This window comes from Colletotrichum lupini, chromosome 3 (assembly GCF_023278565.1).
Source record: "Colletotrichum lupini chromosome 3, complete sequence".
Lineage (NCBI taxonomy): Eukaryota > Fungi > Ascomycota > Sordariomycetes > Glomerellales > Glomerellaceae > Colletotrichum > Colletotrichum lupini.
In genome coordinates this window covers 1,135,385-1,150,883 of record NC_064676.1, presented here as the reverse complement: position 1 = coordinate 1,150,883, position 15,499 = coordinate 1,135,385, and the positions used below count along the sequence as shown (strand labels likewise).

Below are 15,499 nucleotides of genomic sequence, written 5' to 3'. Positions count from 1 at the left end.
TCTTGTCCAGGACCAATTGCTCCGGTGATGTCACTCTGAGCTAACCCCACGGTCACCACAACCAACGATGGGGTTTTGGAGTGTGAAAAAATCAGCCACTTCTCCGCACCGCCACCAGCTGTCACCACAAGTTCTTTCCTCATCGTGATCCTTGGCAATGGCCTAGGTACACGCACGTAGCCAGGTGGTCGTGCTTGCCCGTGGTGCTTCCCTTTCGATGATGGGACGGGCGGGGCCGGGTTGTGGGGAATATACTGCCAGCTGGCGGTCAGTGCTCTCCCACACCGCGAACTCACATGCTTCACCGAGACTGCCAGACCGATCAAAGGCCTGGACCGGTCCATCATCGTCATTGCTCCGGCCCCCCTTTCCCTGCTGGCGCGTTTGCGGACTGGCCCTCTTTTGACAGCTGCTTCGTCTATGCTGCTTCTCAAAGATGTCAAGATGTGAATACTCCTTTTCGCATTCTTGACTTCCGAGTTGCCTGTCCGGAGATCGTGCACGGTATTTTTTGGGGAGTATGTCTGTTTCTAGTGTCATTTGATGTGTAGACCTTGCGGTCTGTATCTTGAGCTATCTTTCTCAGTCATATTAGCCAGTTGACCCAAAGGCAGCGAGACCCAACGAGTTTGCGTGTCTGAGGATCTCTCATCCGGACCAGTAGGTATGGATGCGATGTTTCTGCTTTTGTTAAATTAGTTGGTGTATACACTCTGCCCGTCTCGAGGCCTGTATAACGAGCCATTCGTCCTATCAATGTCGGGAGGCAAATCTCATGGCAGGAACCTTACCTAAGTAGCGTATCTTTCGCAAGATGAATGCATTATGAGTAATTCCGAGAGACTTGCTGGTGAAGAAGTCGATGAAACTCGTAGATGGCGATGCGAGCCTATGGTGTACGTATTATGCTGTGTGGAATATGGGAAAAGGCTTAGAAGTAGAGACGGATTCGACGTTGATTCTTGCATACCTTGCCATCAAACCACAGTCAATACTGCAGATTCCTTACCACAGGGTGTAGCCGTTTGACCAGATGCTGTCGTCTACCGTGAAGCCCGTATACTTTCACACCGGTGGCTGTAAATCGTCGACACAAGCTGTGGACCTTGGACTTCAACGAGTTCACCGCCAACAAGGTCGACTGACTTCAACAAAACATTCATTTCCCTAGACATAGGTGTTGTACAAGCTGCCAGAGAGCAGCCTATATAGCCCTCATAGACTCCAAGCCTTTTCCGCCCCTGAACCCCCAGCCGTCTTCCCCGTCCCAATTTATAAAACAATTGTTGCCCATGTATATCGAATCAAGAGTACCGTTACATCCTCCTCAACTCGTACAAAATCTTCATGGCTCCCGAGTTCTTTCAACTCAAGAGCTCTCTCGTCAAGCAACGAAGTATCGTTGGCTTCAAACCCGCGTCCGATATGAGACGCTTAGTCGGTGACACCGGTGGGGGTGTTGCAGAGGATACCCTGGTCAAGCTGTATCATCTGTCAGTAAACACGCTCATATCATATAGATCAAGATATGGAAGAGAACTCACAAGAGGCAGAACGCAGCAGCGGGCACGCTGTCCGATGGCAGAGCAGATGGAGCTGAACTCGTCGGCCGAGGTAGGTGCCTCGGGCGGGTTGCCGCAGTCGAGGTCAGCGACGCCGAGGACGTCCGTCGCGCAGCACTGCGAGGTGCCGTAGAGGCCGGAGCAAGGGACGTAGACGGCCTGGCGCTCCTCGAGGGGCGCGGAGAGAGCGACGCCGGCGAAGAGGGCGGTGAGGGCGATGGTGAATCTCATGATGGCGGTGGGTTGGTTTGGTGTAAGTGGGTATGTAGTAGATGGGAATAGAAGAGTGATTGTTGTAAGCTGGAGATGAGGCTTGTTGGTGTGATGGAGCTGATGAGTGGAGAGAAGGAAGATGGTCATCAACCGGGACTGACGTGCTTTCTTATATAGAGATTCCAGACAAGACGTGACGACCGCAAAGACCATGAACAAGACACTCGTCTTGTCCTTCGTCACAGGCCTCCGGTCTCGATGACGATGTCTCTCTGACCAAGATTCCCCAAGCAAACGAAGCGCTCGCGCCGCCCCGACGACGGACTTCTGTCCCAATCCTTGGACAGCGTGACATCGTGATGGCCCCCTACCGCCTTAAACGGGAGGCAGCTATATCCCCTCCCCTCCCCTTGCGCCCCCCTTTGATTGTGGAGTGACGAAGACGGCTTGTGTCGATCTCATGTTCGACAGGGACTCCTCACTTGACAATGTGAAGATAGGAGCTCAGGGGAGGTAGCCGGGTGTAGGGGCAAGGTGATTCTGTGGTTCGAGACGGGTGAACGGGGTATACAACCCCCTATTACTGAGGATGATGGAGGCGTGAGTAGGAATACTCGGATCGGTACCTGAAATCTCCAGTTGGACTCTCGAGGGTTGCCACCCACATGTACTTTGTGTAGAGTAGGCACACACTTTTGAATCGGCTGAGGCCGCTTAGCCGTTGCCTTGGCGAGCACAGCTCTCTTCTTCATATCATAGGCCGCCGTCGTTGCCCGCGGCAGAGTGAGAACTGGAGAATGGTCTGTAGGCGGCGTGTAAGTGGTCGAGAAGACAAGCCACTGGACCGCAAGCTTATAATTCTTACCAAATGACCGCCCAACTGGCGTTCAGCAATTCGATGACAACGCCGGTGGTCTACAGTAATGGTCTTGTGAAAGGTAGATGGAAGCAGTCGTTTGTGTAGCCTCAGTCTAGGGATGACGGGGGTAATTTTGGCAGATATCGGAGTCACCGGACGACGCAGGCACAAATCAGCATCGGGCAGACCATCCCATCCCAAGACCACGACAATGGGAGACTGCCACTGTGGCACTGCGTCGTCTGCATCTGCAGATGCGCCCGTGAATTGTCCGCGACCCCGGTCTCCTCTGACGCAGGGTTCTGCTGCAAGAGGTACCAGAAGGTGGGTGTGCCCATCCGACCTGAACTCCACATGGGAACAATGGTGCTCGAACGGGTTTCCTTGTTTTTTTCGCCTTCCAGAATAGTCTGTGTAAACGTCCGAATAGAGAGAGATAGGAAACGAAAAGGAATGCGGGGAATACTTGCTTGCCATGCTGCGTTGAGGCGAATACATCAGTTGATCCGTTTGGCTGATACATTTTGGTCCTCTGCGTATGCCAGCGTGACATGGCGTTCAAGCCTCAAAACGAGAATGACGACGCGACGAGATATCGCTACCAAGACCCATGACTTCTTGGGCGAGGCGCCAGGGCATGAGGAATAAGGAGACGAAGCCTGGCGACAGTGGTAGAACCGTGCTCCGAGCCTAAACCTCAACGATGACCTCTCGTTCCAGAACATGGCAGAGACATGAAAAAGGGGGCGTGTGGGCGTGATCTGTCATCTCGAACATGAAAGACACTGGGCTCACAAGCCACAAAGTCGCAGTCCTCATCCAGAAACAGAACCTTGTGATCTAGCAAACACCAATGCATGAGCCCCAATCTCGCGTGGCAGAAAACGGCCGCCGGCCCCGGCCAGTAAGGGACACTAGTTACTTCTCTACTCTCCTCCAGAAACAGACTCCCTGTTCCTTGCGTGTCGAGCTCGTCTGTCTGCAGCTTTTAGATGGGCGCGCAATACGTCAGGTACTCCTCTCCTACGTTACCAGATCGGGCCAAGTCGGTGATTTCTTTTCGAACCACGGTCCGGGGGATGTTGCCGTGGCTGCCTCCAGGCTCCCCTGTCTCCCAAGAAAGTGCATACATGCATTCGGGGTTTCTGCCAGAACAAGATTTCGAGAAAGAATATGGCCAGGGACGTAGGGATGAAAGGCGGTGATGGTGGAGAGCAAGGAGAAATCCGTCCTGGGGTTGCGTCGATCGCAGACGAGGATAATGGTATAGATGGGATAATACCCAACCGCTGCCTCGCCTCGCCTTGCACTACACTACACTACATTGCAGTACCCATTGCCATGCCTCAGTACAATGGAGATCGTCACCGCGGCGGCTGTTTCCCTAGGTCGCGGTGGCGAGACGACACAAGAGAGAGGAGGCTCGGGTAAGGTAGTATTGGTACTCCATGCGCTCCATTTCAACCGGGTTCTGACCTCATTCGAATACAGCCGCATGGAAGCTCTCGGCACGGCACCGGCAGGCAAATCAAAAGGGAATTGAGCCAAATCATAGCATATCCAAGGAAAGGCAACGGCGTGGGTTTCCTCCAACAAAAGAAGCACTAACAAACAGCCAAGCCGAGAAACCATCAACGTCTTGAGACGTCGTTGGTCCGCGCCTACGGGCTGCCGGGGCAGGCCATCACTTGGAGGAAAGCGGGGAGGGAAGGACGAAAACCTATATGTGCCGCTCCCCTGCATCTTAACTGCCGGTATTCACACCACACACAACAATACACACCCCCGGAAAGAAGTCTACCATCCATGATTGGTTTTCTGGAAGGGGGAAAAGAGCGTCATTTCGGCGTATGCTGGGTGCCCATTGGTGACTAGCAACTCTAGTCCCTATGCCGCTTCGGCCTTGACCGTTGGGAAGCTGGGCAGTAAAAGACGGCTTTTTGCCTCAATTGTCTGTGTGTTGCTCTTTATTTTCTTTCCAACGGCCGACGATCCCCTCGTGTCAAACGGTAGGACAAGCGTGGCTGAGAAAGATCAGCATCGACGCCACGACTAGCTGCTTCGTTTTTTGGGAACACGCTGCATCTTGCATCCACGTCTTTTCCCCTGAGCAGCTGGACAATTGGTAAATTCTGACCCCTTTAGAGAACTGTCAAAAAACGTGTCAAGCGTTCTAACAATAGACGAAGTGTCGGGTGCCTCTCTGTAATCCAACGAAATGGGGACAACTGGGAATAAGAACACCAGCTGTGATGAAAAGACGAGATGAACGGCAGCGACTACTCGGTCGCAACAGGGAAGAAATGCATGATTTATGACGATCAACAAGAGATTTAGAAATTTAGCCGCCAGACTTTTTCGTTCACACTCATCAAAATGTCTGGACCGGTACAAAGGTACAAGGTACGTAGTGAAGTCGGACGTGGAGCCCCGGGCGGCAGATGGGGCCGGCCGCGATACTTTCCCTCTAAACCTAACTCCCGCCGGCGGCTTCTTCCCCCAGATCGGGGGCCGAAAAGTTCATGTCTCACCTTGTAAGGCTTACCGCCAACTTTGGCCCATCACGCAATGCATCGAGCACCTTGGAAGACAATAGCGTGAACAGTAAGAAACGGCGCAAGGGGAAGGGACTTGGGGGAGAATAAGCTTCTTACTCCCATCTGGCCCAAACTTCCCTCTCCGCCAGCTTTCCGCCCCTTCAGCCGCGGTGGCGTCATCGGTCTCGCCCCCTCCCAAATCCATCCCCCCGGCCATGGTCCGAACTCTCGGTAACAAACTGCACACCTGGGCACAGCACACCGTGACACCTCTTTCCCATCTCCACGCCCGCCGCAACGGTACGGTGTCATTAACATGAGACCATGACACCCAGAAAACGCAGCGCTGAATCAGTGAGTGAGGGGAGCAAGGCAATACTCGTCAGGAGAATAACAAAAAAAAGTTCCGAGAAAGCTGCAGGCTGGAACTCTGGACCTACATTGACGCTGCCGAATTCCACACAGACACAGTCGAAGCAGCTTGCCGGTTTGTCAACTTGGACAGACAAATACATCGTCACCAAACTGGGTGACAAGTGGGCATCGCCAAAACTCGGCTCCCACGATGTCACCCCATACCCTCACCATCAACGCCCTCATACCACTTTCACAGCAAATTCACCTACCGTCGTCACCAATGCTGAGCAGAAAGCAAAAGAAGAAGCAAAAAACAAAAGCCACAAAAAGGGGAGGACGCTAGGACTTGACTTCCATCTTGAGCTCCCCTGTCCACCAGTGAACCACCCCCCAGAACCTCGAAGCGACCCCGAACCAGGCAGGGATCAGCCCTCTTCGGAGAGGAAAACCAAGGTCTGGCAGCCCTCCAAGGAACAGCTCAAATCTCCTGTTTATCTGCATTGTGCACCTAGTGTCTACGTAGAGAGTAATGTAATGAAAGCCCTAGACTTCGCACCGCCAATGATACTCTAAAGACGGCTCGCGGAAGAGGCTTAGGGAACGTACTACGATGCTGAGGTAGGTATACAACGCCACACGATATAGCAGCCCATTTGCTCTCCTATACGCGATGCTCAAGATACTCGGCTACGATGGCCGTACCTGCAACACCCTCCCCCAGATTCCCAATTCCTCCTCATCAATGCCATTGACCCTCATCATTGGCCGTTCGTCCCAAAGTACTCCAAAGAACATGGATCCCAGAAACGACAACACGGATGGCACCTACGTAAGCAGCCAGATCATAGCCCTTGCTCGGGGGAGGATCGCAACTTGTGAAGAGCATGCATGCATACCTGCAACCATCTCTCGAATGCCTGCTCACCCACAACCCTGTGCCTGTGCTGGCCTCGCAAAAGAGATCGGCCTCAGCTCGACAAGGTCCTACGACCTGCAGTAGCCTGACTTTCGATATCTTGCGAGGTGTTCCTGACAGCTTGCCGATCCCTTTGGGAGACCGTGAAGCTGAACGCGTATTTGCTTCTCGCCTCTCGGGTGCCGATCGTTGATAACTATCGTAGGCTTCAGTCAGGGTGTCAAACTTTCAGGATACTTGACCGTCTCCAACTGTGGATAGCTTCTCCCCCGTGTTCCCCTCACTCAATTCGCCACTTGGCAAGAGGCCTCACTTTCCCATGTTCAAACATCGAATTCACAAACGGCACATCCGACATGGCAAGTATCAACGGAACGCGTAATGGGACTGCTTGCTGGGATCACAATCACCCTGCTTTCCATTCCTATAGGGCCGCTTGAGTGTCCGTGGTAATCGTACAAAGTTGTTGTCTATCGCATTCGACTCCTCTATGCATTCCCGTTCCCGCCAGAAGCAATAACCCCAGATACCCAGCGGCGGCATCACCCAACACGTGAATGGATTAAGCGTAGAAGTTGACCGTCTGAAAAGAGTCAGTATGCATACAGCAACCCACGGGCAGCAGGTCTCAACACTCACGTCCTTCTTCTTGGCTTGCACCTCGGCAATGGCATCCACGTAATGCTCGTGGCTAATCTTGTTCTTGCCCATACGCAGCGCAATCATACCGGCCTCTACACAGACGGCCTTGAGCATGGCACCACCAAACTCATCCGTGCTGCGGGCCAGCTCGCCCCAGTTGACGGCGGGGTCGACCCTCATCTTGCGAGAGTGAATCTTAAGAATCTGCGCACGCGCTTCCTCGTTCGGCAGGGGGAACTCGATCTTTCGATCGAGACGACCTGATCGAAGCAGCGCAGGATCCAAGACGTCCACACGGTTGGTAGCGGCCAGCACCTTGATGCGGTCGTCTGATGCGAAACCGTCAAGCTGGTTCAGAAGTTCCAGCATAGTTCGCTGCACTTCTCTGTCACCGCTCTTCTCGCTGTCGAAACGCTTCGTACCGACGGCATCCAACTCGTCAATGAAGATAATCGCCGGGGCCTTCTCCTTTGCCAGGGCGAAGCAGTCGCGCACAAGCTTAGCACCATCTCCAATGAACATCTGGACCAACTGAGGACCGGCAAGCTTGAGGAATGTAGCGTCGGTTTGTGCTGCGCAGGCTCGGGCCAGCAGCGTCTTTCCGGTACCGGGGGGGCCGTACATCAGGGCACCTATAAGTATGGTCAGTATATCGCCTAATGAGCCTCTGGTATTCGGTCGTACCCTTTGGCGCCTTGATGCCAATCTTCTTGAACCGCTCCGCCTCCTTCATGGGCCAGACAATGGCCTCGACCAGCTCTTCAATCTGCTTGTCGAGACCACCAACGTCCGTGTACTTCTCTGTCGGCTTCTCATCGACCTCCATGGCCTTGACTCTGCTGTCATACTCGGCCGGAAGCGTGTCAAGAATGAGGTAGGAGTCCTTATTGACGCCAATCAGGTCGCCAGGCTTCAGGGTGGTGGGGTCGACCAAACCGATCAACGGGAGGAAGATGGTTTGTCTTGTGGAGGTCTTGATGACTGCGGACTTGCCCACGCGGGTGGCATCCAGATCGATGTTGGCACCCTCCTCCAATGACTCGGCAGTAGGGTCGAGATCTAGGAGTTCAACGACATTGCCGACAAGGTAGGGTAATTGCCTGTAAGATGGATTATGTCAGTCGTCCATTCCGTCATCGTTGGTCGGGGGTGAGGGAGGGAAGTAAGTAGCATACCGGTTGTTAGCAATCTTGTCGAGGTTCTCCTTGATCTTCTCCCCCATAGTCGCCTTCTCGTGCGTCAACCGTTGCAGTTCGCTGCGCATGATTCTGGAGTCGTTCTCGAGCAGCCGTTTGCGTGTCTGAATGTCCTGCGTGCTGAGGTTCAGGATCTCGTCGTCAAGGATGTCTTCCTCCTTCTCAGCATCCTCCATATCGGCATCACCATCGTTAGTGGGCTTCTTCTCCTTCTTGTCCTTGTCGCCCTCGTCTCTCTTGTCGTTCTTGTCCTGACGATCGAGGTCGTCGAGCTCTTCAAGGGTCGACATGGTGGCGGGGTGTGTGTGGGGGACGGGAGGGGGATATTAAAGGTAGATGTTCGTCAAAGATACAATTCGCCGTTTCTATCGTCAAAGCGTGAGAGGGATTGGTGATGGGGCCGGGTCGGGTCGATACCGGTGTGTCGTCGTGGGTTTGTGATGGAGCAGAAAGGGACAGCTTCGGAGCTGCGTGGGTGAGGTACTGGGCAGTGAGGCTCGAGCTGGACCTCAAGGCAAGCAACAGTCGCGTAATCAGCCTGGTGTTGCCCTGTGCGTCAAATGGCCAGGCCGGAAAGCGCTAGGAGGAAAGTCCGACCGCATCCGGCTACAGTGCTTTTGACTGTGCAGAAACATACCTGTACACGGTACGATATTACTAAGTACATCTCACTTCATCGACGAGATATTACCAGAACCACTTCACCAAGCCATGCTGTCATCTGATATCATGGCACATTGAACTCATTTCTCTTGTCATTCAAACAGACAACATGGTACATCTATGAGACAAAAAGACCAGCTGGCCTAGGTCGAGATGCGTCTCTCTCTCTCCGACTGATTAAAAGGGTATATGATATGTACAACAATAAGTCATCAAGGCACTTCCCTCGCCATCTTACAACACAGTAATTCCTTTCCCTCAGGCTTCTCGTCGAGTCGTCAAATTTCATTCGTCGTCAAGAATCCGGCTGGCCAGGGCGCCAAGTACGGGAACCTCGAATCTAGTACACATGGTCAGCACAATGTCCCCTTAGCAACGGGCTCATTCTCCGCTCCACCAACAAACATACCTATCTAGCGTATCCGCATCTTGGTACGCCTTCAGCGCCAGCCACACCATGACAAACAGGTCGCCGATGAAGAAGAACCAGCTCAGGAACTTGGACCATGAGAGGAACACCAGGTGGAAGATCATGACGGCCGTGAACAGCAGTGCCGACTGCCATGCGTGAAACCTGCTTGATGTCAGCGACCCGATATAACGAGCAATATGCCTCGCTCGTAGAGAGGCCGTCGCATTATTGTCAGAACCTCGACACCCCCAGAACAACACCCCACGTACCTCACATAATCACTATTCCGCTCCCCAATCAACAGCAATATCGCACCCAGCGGCGGAAACGCCAGATACGCCAACGCAGCCTCGTAATCCAGCCTGATCCCCAGGCTCGTATCGAACTCGCTCACGCCCTCCCGGTGCGCGTCCGCCGTGGGATAGGACCCTGGCAGGTTCGGCTGCCATCCGCGCTGCGGTTGCGGGTGTTGCAGGGGCGGGGGTGACGGCTGGCCGTACGGCGAAAAGGGTCTTCGAATATCGGCCGAGGCGCGCGGCGACGCGAGAGGCGGGGAGAGGGCTCGTTCGCGCTCCGGCGGGGAGGATTGGTAGGGAGCAAAGTCCATGATGTATGTTTTTGGTTCTGTTGTTGTGGTATGAATGGGAAAGCTGGAAGGGATCGCGGGGTTTCCCAGGGCTAGGCAGAGGTTCGGAGGAAAGGCTTCGATGTTGTACCAGACGATTGCGGGGTTCTTGAGACAGATTCGTACGCTGATGTTGTCGTGGTGTTGTTCGTCAGACGTGGTGAAGCTGTTGAAGTCCGATGTTCGAGGTACGTCAGCTTAGGGACTTTTGGGAGCTCAGAAACGCGCAATGCCATGGCGTCAGGTACTGCGTGGAGGTAGCTGGAGCACACCTGGAACTCGCGCTCCAGGCTTAATTAGGGGTCTTTTTCCGGTTCGGCGGCGCGTTCATGCAGGTCACCTGCAGCGGTCGCTGTTAGTGGCTCTCGCCCCGCCTTTTGCCGGCCCGGTCAGAACGAACCGTCCACCTCACTCTTTCGTCTTCAGGGCTCTTGTCAAACTTACTCTAGACTGAGGCGGCTGAGACGAACTATAAGTCTGTTAGTCTCGAATATTATTCAATACAAGATGTGCCACTAGAATGTCTAATGGTCAGTCACAGAGCTCAACAACGTTGTGGTGCCTCAAATTATCTCGAGGAGGCTTGCTAAATGTTGCTAACATCGCCTCCGCCCGTTTTGAACGGTCCTGCACGGCGGTCCATTCAGGCTTCTCGGTCTCCGTTAAAGAAACGGCGCGACGCTTATCGGTGCTCAGAGAAACCACGAAGAGCACTTCACTTTCGTCAAGGGAATCATGACTTGGCAGTAATTCACATGCAACTCTGCTGACTACAGTCATACCCAACTTCAATGCCATGAACAAATAGTTTAGCTCTATAGTAGAGATCCGTATCCCGTGATAATACAGACTTTTACAGCACTATCATACACCATCCTCCCAAGCAACCCTCTACTCGGACTTTGTCTCCTCCGCGCTCGCACTCTCCTTAGGCTTCCCCTCATCCTCCAACTGCGTCCTCCGGCCCTCCAACGCCAGCCAAAGGCTCTTGCTTCCGCCCTCAAGTGCAGTAGTAAGACCCAACCCAGCGCTCTGGAGCATATGCACGAGCTGCGCCCGCAGGCCATCGAGACCGCCCTCAATACCACCAACCCACTTGACGCCATCAACATCAAACACATCGCCCTCGACTCGTCCACCGACAAGCAGCAGCTTCTGCAGTGCGCTCTGGCACAGGGGCTCGTAGTACCCCGGGTTCTTCTTCCTCGGCGGCGCCGCAAACTTGCCCGGGCTCGGCGCCAGAATCTTGAGCGCGGCCGCGAGGTGCGCGGGCGAGACGGCGGGGAAGACCAGCGCCGCCGTGGGACCGCACAGCAGCGGCGAGATCTGCGCGTATGCCGAGTCCTCGGGGACCTCGAAATCCTTCATCGCCTCGTAGGCCGCCATACTCAGATCGTGTACCAAGGGCCCGCGGGGTCCCGTCCGCGTGCCGGCCTTGGCCTTGGCGACCTCGGGGTCGTAGAACTCGGCCAGCTTGAGCGCGACGTTGAACATGCGCGTGCGCAGGACCTGGAGGTGGACCTCACGGCCATCGAGGGGGCTGTTGGTGCCCGCGGGCGTGGCAGCGATGAGGGCGCTGTTGACCTCGCGGCGGACGGCGGACCATTCGTCTGCCGTCAGGTTGCTGTGCTGGAAGAAGAGGATCAGGGGCGTCGTGCGGAGGAGAGAGGTGTAGGTCCTGATGAGCTGGGACTTGCGGGTTTCGGGGGGGCGGGCGGAGGGAGGCTTCGTTGCGGGAACGTAGTCGGCGGGGAGACGGAGGCTTGCGGCCGCCGGGGCGGCGAAGAAGGAGGTCGTGGTGGTGAAGGATCGTGTGATTGGGGTTGAAGTCGTCGCCAGCCTGCGCAGGGCGCGCGCGGCCTGTTGTGGTAACCTTGGTGGCATCCTGGGGGAGCTCGTTAGCATCGATCCAAATGGGAAGTCTGCAATGCTCGTCTGAGGGGTTATGTACGTGTCTGGAGAGCAGGAGATGTCTGTCCTGTCGGCGTGATGGGGGTGCACCTGGTGATGGGAAAAAGTTGCTGGAGCTCCCGAGCTTCAATCGCCAGTCGGACAAATTTCATATGGCCCGTGCACCACATCGACGGCAAGCACTCATTGGCCAATCACAGCGATTCGTTTGACGACGCTTCAGCATGTCGACTTCAGCTTCACTCAATTCCTCACCAGACGGGAAATCAGATTCGGTTTCTCCTTTTCCATTTACCAAGCTCAAGGGTATTTCGCAAAGTCACAAAAAACCCGTTTCCTTCCTACCGAAAGCGCGCTTTCCAAGTCCCATTCCCTACCATGCCATACCTAGTAGGGACTGTGTCTCAAGTACTAGAAAGAAACGAACGGAGCTCATCTCACGAACTGCCTCACTTCTTGTCCCCGGCTTGCTTCTCAAGCTCCTTTCGCAGCTGTTTAATCGATGCAGCGTTATGGGGAGACTCGATCATTGATCCAATTTCCAAGAACTCTTGCGCATCCTCCATCGACAAGGTCTGCAGGTACTTGGCGAGGCCGTCGGACGACGCCATTTTACTAAGCAGCTGATCAGGCGTCGCCGCATTCGAACTAATGTAGTCGGTGACGATGCCCTTGCACTGCTCGAAGAACTTTTGGGATGAATCCTTGGAGATGCCATGCCACAGGAGCCAGGGCGTGGAAATCTCGCGAAGCTCGTCCAACGAGTGCGTGGTGCAGATGTTGTAGTGCTTGGCCATGCGAGGACCAAGGAGCCCGACCGAGTCAAACTTGACCTTCTGACCGTGTTTGATCAACCGGTCGACCCAGAGTGCGACGAGGCGGATGGTCTCGGACCCCGCGGGCAGCAGCTGGTTTTGCTCGCTGAGCTCACCCTTGACGATGACATCGAACACACGCCGATCCATCCAGATCTTCTCGTAGACATCGCACTCCTTCTGACAGTTGGTGACGCCAATGGCAAACTCGTGAGAGTACGGGTTCGGGTCGTGGACAAGGTACTGCCGGAAGAGTCTCTCCTCGCGCAGACGATTGGTGGCCTCCCTGAAGATGTCGTCCGAGTGGACCATGAACATGTAAGTCCTCTCCCTGAACAATTGCTCCTTCAGATGCGACAAGGCAAAGGGCCCGGGAACATTGGGCCACTTGGCGGCGATGTACGTCTTGATGCACGATCTCCAAGTGTAGGCGACCTCATCACGGCAAGAGACGAGACCCTGCTGCTCGCGGGGAAACCAGTGAGGCGTCATGTCCGTGACAACCGTTGAGCCAACGCAGTACGCAAGTCTGTATCATTTCCTAGTTAGCCTCATCTTCGCCAATGGGATCGTGTCTACCTTGGAGGAGTACCTAGACTTGACCCATACCTCGCCCGGGAGGAGGATCTCGTTAAAGCCGAACTTGGCTCCAAGAAGGTCGATGATGAACAAGTCGTCGCTTCCCTTCAGCCGACAATTGAGAACGGGATGGGGCCAGAACATCGGATCCTTGCCCTTGGCAGTGTTGATGGCGGGGCCTTCGCGGCACCGATCAGCGGCAAGAGAGGTAATACTGTTGGCATTGCGCAGGAACATCTGCATCTCAACCACATCGTCACAGAGCGCTATCGCCATCGGTTAGTTCATACTACTGTTCGTCTTCCGAATGAGATGAACGGGAAAAAAAGACGCTGGGAGGACATAGGCCTGAGAGCGATACTTACGGCTGACGATTTGACGAATGATAGTCTGAAGGTGGTAGTAGAGGTTGTCACCAGCATCCCAAGCCAATGCTCTCGCGCGGTCCTCATTCCTCTTGTCCGCCAAGTACGACTTGCCGAGAGGGAACACCTGCTCCCCCACCCAAGGTCCAACAGCACACGCAGCCGGGGTGACGGCGAAGCGGGGGACGCTGTTGAGGTCGAGCGCCTTGGTCTTGTTATCACGGACCTCGATCGGGGAGATATCAACGGCCTGGCCGGAAAAAGTCGCGGCCATGAACTTGTCCGCGATGCCCTTCAGAATCCAGACGGCTCGGATGAAGTGCTTGTGACGCTGACACTCCTCAAAGTGCGTCTTCCAATCCTTCTTCTGGCACTTCGGCCCGCAGTAAGTTCGACGAAGGTGCGGAAACCACTCGACGTAGCAGCCGCTGCAGTGGTGCATGGGCTTCTTCGCTCCACAGCGAGAGATCTTGCGCTCGTGACCGCAGGTAACACACTTCTCGATGCTCAATAGCTCGTTCAAGTCACACTTGCTGCCCAGACGGACCTTGATGTCGGCATCCTCGTCTTTTCTTCCACGATGAATCCAGCGGGCATACTTCAACCACTTATGCTTCTGAACGTATGCCTCTCCGGGACAGGGGCCACCATCAACAGCTTCGCAAAGGTGGTTTGGCTTGACAGGGGCAGGATTATCGACAATCTCAGAGTTGTGGTATAAGGCAATCTCGCCGAGAAGCTGGGTGAAGGAGCATCGAATAGACAAGTCGGATCTATCCCAGAGAGAGAAGGCGAAGCGCCCGGCCCACCACAAGTCAGAGGCAGCCTTGTCGTCGGATTTGGCGATGATATCCTCGATGCTGGAGTTGGCATAAGGCCAGAGGGCCAGGGCGAAACGGCGGTTATAATCTGCAGACTTGTTGCTTCCCTTGAAGCCTGCGTCATCTTCCTGGATTTGCGGCAGAGCCGAGAAGAGGTAGTTCACCGGGTCGCCGGGCAAGCTATCATACCGCTCGGAACGATCGAAATAAGAAGGAAGATCTTCCTGGAAGAGGATATAGTCGAGCTCGGGAAGGCCTCTGCGAGTGGCACCAGCTGCACTTTTCTCACCCTTGGGCTGCAACGAAGATTAGTCTGATAAATAGGAAATGAGGTGTTGGGGTGGAAGGGAAACTTGAGAGATGACATACTATGGGACCAGATGCGTTCATCAGGCGGAGGAAATGGTTTCGGCCGGTCGATGGGAAGCAGCTGCGCTTCGTGTCCTTGTAAAGTCCCTGCTCTGACTTCTCGGCCTCCATGAGGATGGTATCAATGCTCTTTGCGGCACTGAGGCAAGAGTCGCTCGTAAGATAAGTGATGATGGGTTGAGGAACGAATGTCTCGAAGAAGTGGACGAGGCAGGCCAGGGGGAACAGGCAGTTGCTCTTCGGAAAGTTGAGAAACGCGAAGACGATGCCAGCGGCAGGATCCTTCTCCTTGGATTGATTGACGATGAGGTCGAGGAGTTTGGCGAATTCTTCGGGGTGAGTGATGGGAGTGGAAGTAGCGAGCTGGCAGCAGAATGATTCGGGTTCCTTCCTTGCCGGTCCGCCGTCGTCGCCTGAGCCTGAGGCGCGAGGAAATTCTTGGAGGCAGGAGGACGCCATCTTGGGATTTTTTTTTTCGAGGCTTCTGCTTCAGATGAGAGCCCTCGCTGGGTGGCTGTGGTGATGGATGGGCTGCAACTTTTGGAGTTTCTCTTTTCCAGCAACGTCGAGAAAAAAAAGAGGATGTTGTGGAGGAAAGGTTTGTTTGTATTCTTCAACAGCAAGAGAGTTCTATTTTGTTTCTGAGCAACAGCCCGC

General features: G+C 54.5%; 4 protein-coding genes across 4 annotated transcripts; all 4 read right to left on the bottom strand.

Moving 5' to 3' along the window:
- Nucleotides 1–1,434: 1,434 nt before the first annotated feature.
- Nucleotides 1,435–1,793, bottom strand: CLUP02_05067 (fungal hydrophobin; the record flags this gene model as incomplete). Its single annotated transcript, XM_049284076.1, has 2 exons — nucleotides 1,435–1,482; nucleotides 1,545–1,793. The coding sequence occupies 2 exons, from the start codon at nucleotides 1,791–1,793 to the stop codon at nucleotides 1,435–1,437; spliced, it is 297 nt and encodes a 98-aa protein (XP_049141219.1).
- A 5,213-nt stretch (nucleotides 1,794–7,006) lies between these two features.
- Nucleotides 7,007–8,572, bottom strand: CLUP02_05066 (26S proteasome subunit P45 family protein; the record flags this gene model as incomplete). Its single annotated transcript, XM_049284075.1, has 4 exons — nucleotides 7,007–7,027; nucleotides 7,084–7,718; nucleotides 7,771–8,186; nucleotides 8,262–8,572. 4 exons carry the CDS (start codon nucleotides 8,570–8,572, stop codon nucleotides 7,007–7,009), a joined length of 1,383 nt encoding a protein of 460 aa, XP_049141218.1.
- A 53-nt stretch (nucleotides 8,573–8,625) lies between these two features.
- CLUP02_05065 (uncharacterized protein) lies at nucleotides 8,626–8,917 on the bottom strand (the record flags this gene model as incomplete). The annotated part of the gene is made up of 2 exons (XM_049284074.1): nucleotides 8,626–8,831; nucleotides 8,893–8,917. 2 exons carry the CDS (start codon nucleotides 8,915–8,917, stop codon nucleotides 8,626–8,628), a joined length of 231 nt encoding a protein of 76 aa, XP_049141217.1.
- A 313-nt stretch (nucleotides 8,918–9,230) lies between these two features.
- On the bottom strand, nucleotides 9,231–15,301 carry CLUP02_05064 (MYND finger; the record flags this gene model as incomplete). The annotated part of the gene is made up of 10 exons (XM_049284073.1): nucleotides 9,231–9,285; nucleotides 9,355–9,519; nucleotides 9,627–10,148; nucleotides 10,427–10,441; nucleotides 10,584–10,700; nucleotides 10,878–11,867; nucleotides 12,347–13,237; nucleotides 13,301–13,553; nucleotides 13,653–14,769; nucleotides 14,843–15,301. 10 exons carry the CDS (start codon nucleotides 15,299–15,301, stop codon nucleotides 9,231–9,233), a joined length of 4,584 nt encoding a protein of 1,527 aa, XP_049141216.1.
- Between the last annotated feature and the right edge of the window lie 198 nt (nucleotides 15,302–15,499).